The sequence below is a fragment of the Penicillium atrosanguineum genome, assembly GCF_028827265.1.
Source record: "Penicillium atrosanguineum strain IBT 20685 chromosome Unknown utg000006l_segment0_segment0, whole genome shotgun sequence".
NCBI classification, from domain to species: Eukaryota; Fungi; Ascomycota; class Eurotiomycetes; order Eurotiales; family Aspergillaceae; genus Penicillium; species Penicillium atrosanguineum.
In genome coordinates, this window is record NW_026623138.1 from 2,061,516 (window position 1) to 2,073,507 (window position 11,992).

The following is an 11,992-nucleotide window of genomic DNA, read 5'->3' on the forward strand; positions in this document are numbered from 1 at the left end:
GTAAGAAAGAAGTTCCTAAACAATCCTCAATTGCCGATCACACGCTAGTCCGGCTGTTGAATTATGGCGTGCGAAAATACATCATTTGACACGGGAGAAGCGAACGGTAATGCGTTCAAATACCAACTATACAGCTTGACAAGTAACAACGCTCCAAAATTGCAACATCGTATCTTCAAGCAGATGAGAATGAAACATATCGTGAAGATAGATATCGGAGGACCATAATTCTTTTCCAGGTTGGCATACTTCACTGAACCGTTGTCACCACCGGGATATGAGTGGCACGGGCCTCCTTCTCTTCCGTCTCGTCATTGACCATTTTAGCGTCTGTAGAGCTCGAAGCCCCGTCGAAAAGCTGTCCAACCTCCTCGAGGGTGAGGTTCTTGGTCTCTGGGTAGAAAAAGTAGACGATGGTGAAGTTGCTGACCAACACACAGCACCAAACGATATAGTACTTCCATCCAATGGCTCCTAGGCCAACAGGGTTGGTGTAGCTGCTGAAGATATTGGCCGCCGCATCAGCAAAGCCATTCAGAACGAACGCTTTGGCGCGGAGCTCGAAAGGGGCGATCTCGGCGACATAAGAGGGAACCATGCAGCCGGGCATCTTATAGAAGAAGCCGAATAGGAATATGGCGAAGATGGTAGCGTTTCCGAGGGCCGTGTTGGTGTATCCAATGCTCGAGTTCACACCAGTGAACACTGTGATCATCAAAAAGGCGACAAACATACCCGATAAACCAATCAACCACATAGGCCGCCGTCCCATCTTGTCAACCAGCAAGGACCATGTATTACCCCATACGAAACCGCTAATGGTCATGCCGCCGTTGATTAGCAACTGCTTCTTGGAGCTGGTGATACCAATCGACTCAAAGACAAGGTGGATATAGTACGTGATGAGCGCATTCCCGCACCACTGGATTATGAAGCCCGAGGTGACAATTATGAATAGCCTGTATCGGTTGGCTGACGTACGGAACCACTCCATCCACGATGTCAGGGCTTGTGCCTTCTCTGCCTCAATAGCCGACTCGATCTCGGCCATTTCGAATTGCAGCAGCTGTGATGACTCATCTCCTTCCGCATGGAACTTGGCCAGGATGCGGTATGCCTCCTCGCGCCGGCCCATGTGCACAAGCCAGCGTGGACTCTCGGGGGTGACGAACATCATAACGAGCTGGAAGACGGATGACATGGCCTGTAGGAGTGATGGTAGGCGCCAGGACCACGAAGACATCATGAACGACGTGCCATAGGTGATCCAAGCGGCCATGATCTGGCCTAGGGACCCAGTCGTGTTCTGGATGCCGATGATTTGGGTGCGCTGGAAGGGGTGTGCAAGCTCGGCAGCCAGGATGGGACAAGCCATATTCTGGATTGTGTTTCCGAAGCCGATGAGTACACGCGAGACAACGAACATATCATAACCAGTCGCTGCAGCCTGCAGCGCAATGCCAACCAGTAGGATACAAGATCCTATCATGATAGGCACACGGCGCCCTAGCCGCTGCAGCATAGGTGCTGCAAAAAGGAGCGCTCCAAGTTGCCCATAGCGGGTGCCGCTGGTGATGGTACCCAGGCGTGTACCTTTAGGGTTGCCCATCGCGTCACCCCATCTGTCAATGACTTGAAGGCCATTGAGCATGGAGCCATCGTAGCCGTTGGTCATATCGCAGACGATGCAACCCAGCAAAAGGAGATTCAATGAGCGCAGGCCGGGGTAATACCACCAGAACCGCGTTCGCTGGTCAGTTTCTCGCAGCGTCACACCCTCGACGCCGCGGACGGCAGAATCGTGGACGTGGAACATGACTTGATCAGAAGAGTCAATATAAAATGACAATTCTTAGAAGTGGACTGCCGCGTTCGGGTAACAATGATGTTTGAAAGCTTTATATTGTGAGAGAATCATGGAGGGGGGTGGGAGAAGCCATGGCTCTTATCATAAAAGAAAGCCCCAGCGGTGGACGACTAGAACTCAAGGAGGAGAAAACGCCTCCGGCATGTCCTTGGAGGACGATGCACAGCAATGATCATCTACGCGTAGCCTCTCAGAACCGTCCCCCGCAGATATCGCTTATCGTGGCGGCGATCATGCATATCCTCACGGCAAGCAATGTGCCATGTGTTGGATGCGTCCAGTCTTCGGCATACGGGGGAATGAACGGGTCATTTCCCGACTCGACTGAACGACGGGATTTCGGGCTATTGGCGCTCCGGGCATCAGTATCCCCGCAACAGCCTGACTGGGGGATAATTTGAACGAGCCTAAAAACCTTGTTCTTGTAATGGCGACCATGTGTTTCTGCGTATGAGACATCTATTCCTCCGTGAATATCATCATATCCATCAATCAGACAGGTATTTCTTGCATTATCCAGTCGTATATCACCTTGCCACCTAGCACCCAGTACGGTGGATCCCCAAAGACCTCTAAGTCCTTCTCAACCTCTTCCCAGAAGTAATGTGGAACATTTTCAGTTGATCTTCGTCCCCCGGGATGCATAGCACTCGCAGAGATTGTAATACTAGGGTATAAAAGCCGAAGGCGAAGTACGGGAACATGGCCGCCAATATTACCCGCGCTGCTGCACATTGATCCGAAGGGAAGGGTTTGGAGATCGTTTACACCACAGTGGCAGATAATCTGACCTTGAATATCCTTCTGGACAATACACCAGAAGAAATGAAAGAAGTCATCCAAACTACTGTGGAAGGACCAATGCAGGCTGAGACTAAGTTCTTGGATCCGACTAGAAGTATTATGGTTGAGTTTGTGGACAACCGTCGAAAAGGAAGAAAGAGTAATACGCAATTTGTGGGAGGCATACTTTATGCTGATCTAAACACGTCTGCAATTGCGGAAGGAAAGCACTTTCCGGATGTCGTTGGTGGGCATTAACGGTTTGATATATTTCGGATCAACCTTAATCAAGCTAGACAGAGACCGGTGACGTTCGCCAACCTTCCAATAGAAGAATGAAATGAATAGAAGCTATAAAAATCAATGTACTATCTTCATACTGCATTTGAAGTCCTGGGTTGTCCTGGATTGTATCGAAAGAAATAAGAAAAAATTCAAGAATACTAGCTTAAGTAGCACCAGTGGTGGACTAGACTTGATCAATCTTGATCAAAACTTTCGAAAAATGTTTCTTTTCTTTGAGGCGCTTGTACGCACCCTTCGCCTCCGCAAGTTCAAAGACCACATCATCAACCGCAGGCACGATTTTCTTGTTGTCAATGAAGCGAATCAAGTCCCGGAATTGGTTGCGGCTTCCTGCAAGAATCCCACGCACAATGCATGTGTGCATAAGAGCCGCGAACATGGGCACCACCTCCATAGTTTCCCCAACTCCACCGACCACCAGAACGATTCCATCCACGCACACAGCCGCAAGAGACTGGGATAGAGTTTCATTACCACCGACATCAATAACGAAGTCCAACCCTCTTCCATTTGGGGTCAAGCCCCGGGCTTCCTCGCCCCACCCTTGAGGATTTGTGCGATAGTTGATAACGTGGGTCGCACCGAGAGCCTTAAGGCGAGCTGCTTTCTCGTCATTCGATGTTGTAGCAATGACAGAAGCACCGGCCGCGATAGCAAGTTGCAGAGTAGCAACACTAACACCACCTGTGCCTTGGACAAGCACCCACGAACCAGGACCTGCTTCCCGGCCTTTCAAGCCAAATAGGGCGTTCCACGCGGTGATCCAAGTGCAAGACAAAGTGGCTGCTGGAAGGTAATCCAAGGACTTTGGTGCATGGACAAGGCCCACCTCCGAGAAAACTCCGTGGGAACGGAGTGTGCCCTCAATTCCTTGACCCCGGCAAAGCATGGCATCAGCGATACTAGGGAGAGCATCGTCACCACGAGATTCAGCTAGTTTCGGTGCGACGTATGTGACAACTCGGTCTCCGGGACGGAAGTCCATAACAGAGGATCCTACGTCTGTGACTATGCCAGCACCATCACACCCCGGAATCACTGGTGGCGTAATTGGTCCATTGATACCCTGCCTTAGATTAGCGACATCTTCTTGTTGTGGGTTGTCGACAACATACCACGGGTCCAGCGATCATCAGCTCGCGGTAGTTCAGACTTGCAGCATGCATGGCTACGAGAACATCATGAGAGCCCAATTTATGGGCAGATGGAATATCAAGGCCCTCCTGATACTGGAGGGATTTTTCGAAGCCTTCTTGGCCAGTCAGAATCCATTGTCTCGCCATCTTTGAATTTGAAGTGACTTGGTTTGCAGATTTTGTCGAGTCAGCCGATTTTAAGAGACTAGAAAAGAGAATCATGGTTAAAATCGAGGGAAATGGGATCATTCAAATACTCTGTAGGACAACAACGTTTTCTGGTCAACTTATACACTTTCCTTGGGGATAAGATCTGATTTCCCTATTTAGGATAATCAGATTCCCTATCCGGAAAGTCAACTTTCTAATTGGGAAAGTCATTGTTGGCGGGGGGGGGCATATTACGTCATTCTATTATTCCCAGGATTTCAATGGTTAGCTTGCCATCAACACGAAGACTTTATATTGGAACCTATTGTAGCTTCCGGATGCCGATTTATCATGATTATCTCAATATTTGAAATCCAAATTGGTAATCGAAGCGGAATATTTCAAAATTGGCTTGATTTCCGCGGGTTTCTATAATGTCTAAGTGAAGGATCATTTCACCCGGCTATTGGCTCCCTGAGCTCGGCGGCTCGTTGATGCAATTCTTCCCAGAGAGCTTGCAATCGTCCTGAGAGGGCCCTGATCGGTATTTTCCTATCCGTAAGCATGCTGAGAGGTTCATTCCAGCCACGTAATTGCATCGCTCGGACCTCTCTAGCCATTCTATCAACGAACCATCCCCTTGTTGGCGAGTTCTCGTTTGCAGCGATAGCGCCAATCATGAGTTGGAAAGAAGTTAGATTCATATATGAGCATCCTTGGATTGGAAATCGACATATTGTGTCTTTTAGTTCACCGGCAAGAAGTGTTAAATGAGCTCCTGATTGAGAAGGCCATATTAAGTAGAGCACCAGTTCAATCGAACGCGCAGTAGCCTGAACGTATGGGTCATCCAGAGCTCGAAGCGCTCGTACTTCATAGTGCAGATTGGCTAGCGGCTCCTCGATTTCTCGCGCAATAGAATACGAATCGAATTCCTGGCTGTGCTTTGAACCAATCGTTTCTTGTAATTGGGTGACACTGTCGCAGATTGCTCTTATTTGTGAGATTCTTTGATCATTGCAATCTCTCAAAATTTCAAGAATACGCTCATGATACAGCCGCGGAAAATTGAAGATGGCGTTGACCGAATCCCTATCAATATTTTTAGCCAGTTTCTTTCAGGTAGGCTGTCTTGAGCAAGCACGGACAGGACAACAAGATCCGAAAGCCACGGTGGCGGTGGATCCGTGCTTCGCGATTGTCTTTCTTTCAATATTTGGGCCAGACCATCTATATGAATATTCCAAGAAATATCATCGTTTTCCAAGGAAGCCCCGAACGCCATTGTGGCAACTGCTCCGAGAACGCCGTCGGTCGAGGTCGCCGCAGATTCTAGTCGCCGCTTAATGAGATTGATAGCTGTATGTGAATGTCGATAAGATTCAATTTGCCAGGAATCATCAGGCGACCAGAGTCGCACAGCTATAGCCATTGTCGATTCAATCAAAGCCGGGTCTGACGCGATCAGATTGAACCAAGCTGTTTCCTTTGGGCTGGCTGGAGAGCGAATCCCTTCCAGAAAGACAAGTTTCTGTAGCTTATGGACTGCAAACAATCAGGAAATAGAAAACTCAAATTTGAAATAGTGCATACAGGCTTTGGGGTTGCGAGCTGGTTCAGGGCAAGTTAGTGTGGGTGGGAAGGTGATAGTTTGGTCGCTGTCCAAGGCTATGGACTGTTCACTGCACTTTGACGGCTGTATAAAGCCCTCTTGCACGGTCATCATGCTATCTATCTCTCTCTTTGGCGGGCCCACATCCTTAGCCCGCTGACGCCTCTTTGCGAAGTTGCTTTTCGTGATATGCGCCCTCATCCGTTTAACGGCTGGTTGAGAGAGACCCGACCCCCCATTGTATTTAAAAAGACGAAGTCCGGCTGGCCCATGCTTCCGATGTGGTTGACAAATGGCCGATATTTCCAGGATCCGGGTATATCAGTCCATCGACTTTCAAAGCCTAACGCTTGCACACGGGAGGGAGAGCTGATTAATCTCAGGAGGCCTGCGCTTATCGCAGTGGTTAGGGGCAAAGGAAAAAAAAGGCATCTTATTGGCTAATCTAGCTTCACCGCCTTAAATTTCCGGGCCGGACATTCCGCACACTTTCTTTCACTAGTGCTTGCTCGGTATCTTTCTAGGTATCTCTTTCAACCTTCACAATATGAGCACTTTTAGCAAAGGTCGCCCAGCTCGAACATCTGGCTATTACCATTGCGGAAGATGGTACAGAAGAGACATATCTTCCAGAAAACCGCTGGCCCTTCAGAGATCACAAGATTGATTAATATTATTTTTTGAAGGGGATTCCTTCCTGCTATTATGTCCAACCGCACATGACAGCCCAGAATTACACAAACTGGAATTGCTACACTTGACACTCTTTAGTTCTGCTCAGTTTCTTTTTGAGAATAATCACTAGAATTCTAATTTGTAGTTTTAGATATTCTACACCCTTCACCGCTCTACCACACCTTCTCCAAGAAAAGGTTGACTTTTGTCGGCAAGTTTCCAGATAGAGGAATATCTAGAAAGCACGGCCACTCTTCAAAGCGCCGGGGAAGTCATTCTGAATGGCCTCCCAGAATGGCTTACCGCCCATTTGAATATCTTCGAATGCCGGACAAGTCATGTTGAGCAAGGGCACAGGTAGAGTGTTAGTGATCCATTCCAAAGGCTCAGCCAGGGTTGAATAGAGTCCATCAAGAGCGTCCGGACTGGCAAACTTCAGGATTTCGAAAACGAAACACAGCAGGTTGTTACCCTCTAGCAGGTTGGCCAGGTTGAAAACACCACCGGTTAGGTCCGCCAGGTCGACTCCAGCGAAGCTGTTCACAGTGCCTGTGTTGCCTCCAACGCTTGAAGTAGAGTTTTGTCAGATAAAAACCATACAACAGCTTATAAGGATGCTTACCTCCCGAGCTCCGGGTATTTTGCCATCCAGTCGATGGTGTCCAAATTGAGTTGAATGAGGCCGTAGTCGACAGGGGTCTTGTACCAATTCTCGGGGATTCGCTCCCATCCCTCACGGTACGTCAGATTACGTTCCTCGCCGTATATCCCGAAGAAATTGCGTATGTGGCTTTTAGCTGTGATACATTCAGCATTTTGCAGATGTTGTCGAGCTGGACACCCGTGGTTGTACTTACTCAAGACGCCCTCGGGGTTCTCTTGGGAATGATTGCGGAAAAGCCGACCAGGGAAAATGTAGCCGGCATTACGTGCAATAAGGCCGGTCACGGGTCCGTAGTAGAAATTTGGGTTGGTTCGAATGGTCTCCTGAAAACGAAGTTTCGCGCGCTTGGCCATGAGATCCATATCGAAGGTGCCGTCACTGGACATATTATACCAAGTCATGAATTTGTCCATGTTTAATGCGTAGTTGTTTCCCGTGACATAGAGGTCGTCACGCGTGTTGGAAGAATCCGCTTCAATAAAGTTGTGGGAGCCAATAAGGCCCTGAGGCTCGCCTATAAAGATGAACGGTAGGTGTAAGTTAGGTATTCGCACAAGCACAGATGATATACGGACCCAGGAGCCCTCCAAGATTTCCAAGCAAGCTGTTCACATTAGTATCTCGACCTCCAATGGAGAAGCTAGGATCCAACGACAGCGGGTCTCCAGTCCAGACGGTGCCCATGATTGCGAGCACAGTGGCCAAATCAACGCCCATGCCATAAACTGCATACATCATTTTAGATTAGAAGCAATGTAGGCGTCATGGTGGAAATTTACCTTCGTTGATAGCCTCAATCACATTTGCAAACTTTATCACAATTAGCCAAGGAGCTTTTCTCCGTCACAGTATGAATCACTTGCCTCTGCCACACCATTTCGTGAGATATAGCCATGGTTCGCCAGCGCATTAAGACCTGGGCAGGGGCCACGCTGGTCACCGTTCTCGAAGTTTGGTGGTCGGAACTCGTGCTCGCCAGTGACTGGTTTCATTCCGTTAAAATCAGGTTATCTGCATGGATCTTTTCAACATACTGTCAATCGGCGAGTTCATCGTGTCGAACAGAAACCGCTTGTCATGCTCAGTCTCAACCATTGGTTGACCGTGGCCAAATGGACATCGTTTGTGCAAGCTTCCGTGGGCCAAGCGACCGCTGTGGAAGTCTCCGGCATCCGGGAATGCTGATGCGATGGCGAGGAGAGACGACGACCAGAGCAAACGCCCTGGGCTGAAGATGCGCATCTTGAGCAATTGATAAGATTCAAGGGAATCTGCAAAGACGACTGTTGAAGAGAGGGAACTTTTTGTGTACAACAGACTGCCGTGCAAGGTTGTTGGCCATCGTGTCTACTCCTTTTGGTCGGGATCACACATGTGATCCAAGCTTATGAACGAGAGACCCGTCCAATTCAGGGACCAGTAATTAATCAGCAGGTTTATGATTCGTACGCTCGAACTAAAATCAACACAATTGGGGTAGAATTTGTATACGGATAGATCGCGTAATTTACATTCCCCACACTACACCGGGTATTGACTTCAATGTCCCGTCCGGTTTTACATTCCCCACACTACACCGGGTATTGACTTCAATGTCCCGTCCGGTACTATTGACCGTCTTCCAGGAGTAGATGAGATTAGGGGTTTCCCTCTTCAAACCCCTTGAGGGGTTTTTCGAGGAAGCTTGGAACAATAGCGCTCAGACTGCGGTATTTGGTAAATACTCACCATGTGGTTTCGGCTCCGCAGGAATGTGGACTTACAGCACGATGATGCTGATCACGTCCGAAGTAGGAAAGTTTCGGCCGTTGCCATCGTGGTGGAGTCGGGTATACCCCAGCCAGCCCACAATGCTGATCAAGGTCTCGACTGTACTTTTAAAGGGGAAAGTGAGACCGACTTAGAGGAAGCAATCATTTCCTCAGAATGGAAGGAGCTTCGGGCCCTTACCGATTGAGGATGATAGTGAAATCAATAAGGTTTGGGCCACAACGTCTTAGAGCAGGAATAGGGTCGTTTCCGCTTGGCTGATCCATACGGAGAAGACAAAGTACCTGAGAGAGATAAGATGAATGGGCGGAATTTTTCCTAGTGGGCATACTGAGCTCAAAGTGGGGTAAGTGTCAAATTACCCGGTGTAGATCAGCGGCTCAGAAGGCTGTTTGGCCGGCTGGTGGAGATTGGTCTAGCCTTGTCCTCGCTCCTACCTGGCTATGGCACCGGTATCCACAAGCTTAAAACATTCCGGAACCGTAACCAAATACTAGTGGGCGATGCCATTCGTATACGCCGCAGATCCTAATTCACATACAAGCCACAATATGAGACTGGAACCAGGTCAGTGGTACCCTTCATAGACCCATCGCTAGCGTCTGTACATAGAATTCAATTTACGGGCTCTAGAGCTACAACTACCCTACGGCTCACAGCAACCCTTGCGCGATCGACAGAGTTGAACCGTCTGGATATTTCCCGGAAGATGAGAAGGCATGTCTAGTGCCTCACCGAAAGGAAGGTGACGATCACCTGACAAGACACACCTAAATTGAGAGTGTAAGCAAGTTAAAAATTCGCTTACATCCTGATTAAGAATTTGGGGTGCCAACAAGTCAAAATTTTGATTTATCGCTTACCTTGTCAAATTTTGCTCGGCTGTCCTCCGTTGGCACCTTGGTCACGGATATTTATCGCTTAGGAGCTCCAATATGCGTTTCCTAAAAGCAGTTGCCTTAGGCGTCGCTATTTTCACCGGAAATGCGATCGCAGGAATGACACAGCTGGAGGCTGTCTTACCCGCCTGTGCGGTAAGTGCTCTGACTATTTTGGCCGTTACTTGAACTTAATCACGGAATACTGATCTTGTGAAGCTGAAATGCATGACTTCTTCGGCTGCAGTGTCGTCCTGCGCAATTACAGATCAAACATGTCTCTGTACCGATGCCACTTACACCGCTACCTTGGAGGAGTGTGTGGTCACTAGCTGCACAATTCGGCAATCTTTGAGTACTTTGCCACGTCTATCTCTGCTGGGTTCCCTTGCTGACGCAAAAGCTACGAAAAATGTCACGATCACAGCATGTGGAGCTCCTATTCGCGATCGAACACATGTTGTTTCTTATGCAGGCGTTGCAGGAGGTATCATCGCTCTACTCGCCTTTATTCTTCGCATGGTTGCCCGGTTCAGATCCTGTGGTGGTGTTTTCGGTCTCGACGATTGGACGATGTTGTTCACAATGGTACTTTCGAAAGCTCCTTATTATCGCCGCTAGTTTTACTGACAATTATTAGTGCCTTTTGGTTCCACTTTCAGCATTGTCGGTTGTCTGTATGCGCCCCTTCCGATCTTACAACATTTTTCACGCCTGACTAACAGTCCTGTTCAGTGGCCAACGCCGGCTTGGGAAGAGATATGTGGACGCTTCCTTTCGAAAATATTACTCGCATCCTCTATGTGAGTTACATAATCTTAATATCCATGACCACAGATTCTGACGCCTTTCATTGTCACAGATTTACTTTTGGGACGAGTTGCTCTATTTGAGTATTCTTCCAATGACCAAAATATCGATCTGCTGCTTCTACCTTCGCATCTTCCCGGATCGGCAGTTCCGGGCCATCACTTGCATGGTTATTGGGCTTAACGTCAGCTATTTGATCGCCTTTATACTTATATCAGTATTTCAGTGTCGCCCATTAGACGGTGCATGGCTCCATTGGGATGGAGAAGGAAACTACAAGTGCAATCATATAAATGCCCAGGGCTGGTCAGCTGCAATTATCAATATGGTTCTTGATATAATCGTCATGGCGCTACCATTGCGACAGCTCTACCATCTGAATCTTTCCGTGAGGAAGAAAGTGTACGTGATGTGCATGTTCGGTCTAGGTATCTTGTGAGTGATCCTAGCCATTTTTACTATCAAAAAATTACTAAATCGCGAGCCTAGTGTCACCCTAGTCAGTATTCTGAGGTTAAATTCCCTTATTCACTTTGCTTCTACTAGCAATCTGACTTGTGAGTAATATTGTTTACAAATCTATGCAAAGGTTTACTAATAGACCTAGGGGACTATGTGACCATTGGGTATTGGAGTACCATTGAATGTGATGTTGGCGTTATTTGTGCGTGTTTGCCTGCCATTAGGTCATTGCTACGTCTTATTTTGCCCGGGTTCTTTGGTGACACTGAGAACGTCAAGTCAAACGTCATGAACTCTCACTCTCACTCTCACTCTCGCGGCACCGGCTCCCGTTTTGAAGGAAACATTTATGTCCAGAGTAAGAACGATGAGCGCAATTTTTACCCACTTGGTGACATGGACACCTCCAGCGAGGCTCAGCTAAACCACCACCAAACTTAGGGCTGGGTTGACAAAAGTTTTAATCCTGTTTATCCAAGGGCAAGCACGTTTCATGTTTCTTTCCTTCTTACTTGTTATTTTTTTTTTAATTTGTAACATTTACATACTTGAAGGCTCACTGGTGAAACATCAAAATTGTCAGTTTTTATCGTCAACGTATCACGAAATATATGGAAGATGAAAGTAGAAAGATTATATTCAAGATTTAGCTATCTCATTGGATACTAGCCCCGCGAGGCCATTGGGCCAATGTCCTGGCTTAAGTGTGGCACCGTACCCCGAAAAGCTACCGCACAGAGCAGTTACAGGCTCAGATACAGACACTACCCCCTAATAAAGGTCCTTTATTAAAGTTCGGCGGACAAGTCCCTGGGTGGGAGCTTCCCCTTCGGCAAATTCGATCCATGTTTGGGCTAGCGACTGGGCCAGGGCCCCATC

General features: G+C 48.0%; 5 protein-coding genes across 5 annotated transcripts; 1 reads left to right on the forward strand and 4 right to left on the reverse strand.

Moving 5' to 3' along the window:
- Positions 1-250: 250 nt before the first annotated feature.
- N7443_007923 (uncharacterized protein) lies at positions 251-1,816 on the reverse strand (the record flags this gene model as incomplete). The annotated part of the gene is made up of 1 exon (XM_056887979.1): positions 251-1,816. The coding sequence occupies one exon, from the start codon at positions 1,814-1,816 to the stop codon at positions 251-253; it is 1,566 nt and encodes a 521-aa protein (XP_056739670.1).
- A 1,303-nt stretch (positions 1,817-3,119) lies between these two features.
- N7443_007924 (zinc-dependent alcohol dehydrogenase family protein) lies at positions 3,120-4,239 on the reverse strand (the record flags this gene model as incomplete). Its single annotated transcript, XM_056887980.1, has 2 exons — positions 3,120-4,022; positions 4,072-4,239. 2 exons carry the CDS (start codon positions 4,237-4,239, stop codon positions 3,120-3,122), a joined length of 1,071 nt encoding a protein of 356 aa, XP_056739671.1.
- Positions 4,240-4,697: 458 nt separating this feature from the next.
- Positions 4,698-6,055, reverse strand: N7443_007925 (uncharacterized protein; the record flags this gene model as incomplete). The annotated part of the gene is made up of 3 exons (XM_056887981.1): positions 4,698-5,334; positions 5,391-5,787; positions 5,836-6,055. The coding sequence occupies 3 exons, from the start codon at positions 6,053-6,055 to the stop codon at positions 4,698-4,700; spliced, it is 1,254 nt and encodes a 417-aa protein (XP_056739672.1).
- A 709-nt stretch (positions 6,056-6,764) lies between these two features.
- N7443_007926 (peroxidase family protein) lies at positions 6,765-8,435 on the reverse strand (the record flags this gene model as incomplete). The annotated part of the gene is made up of 7 exons (XM_056887982.1): positions 6,765-7,095; positions 7,152-7,326; positions 7,387-7,707; positions 7,769-7,918; positions 7,973-8,026; positions 8,068-8,175; positions 8,228-8,435. The coding sequence occupies 7 exons, from the start codon at positions 8,433-8,435 to the stop codon at positions 6,765-6,767; spliced, it is 1,347 nt and encodes a 448-aa protein (XP_056739673.1).
- A 1,463-nt stretch (positions 8,436-9,898) lies between these two features.
- N7443_007927 (putative integral membrane protein) lies at positions 9,899-11,554 on the forward strand (the record flags this gene model as incomplete). Its single annotated transcript, XM_056887983.1, has 7 exons — positions 9,899-9,997; positions 10,061-10,429; positions 10,482-10,518; positions 10,577-10,644; positions 10,704-11,086; positions 11,141-11,208; positions 11,259-11,554. The coding sequence occupies 7 exons, from the start codon at positions 9,899-9,901 to the stop codon at positions 11,552-11,554; spliced, it is 1,320 nt and encodes a 439-aa protein (XP_056739674.1).
- Between the last annotated feature and the right edge of the window lie 438 nt (positions 11,555-11,992).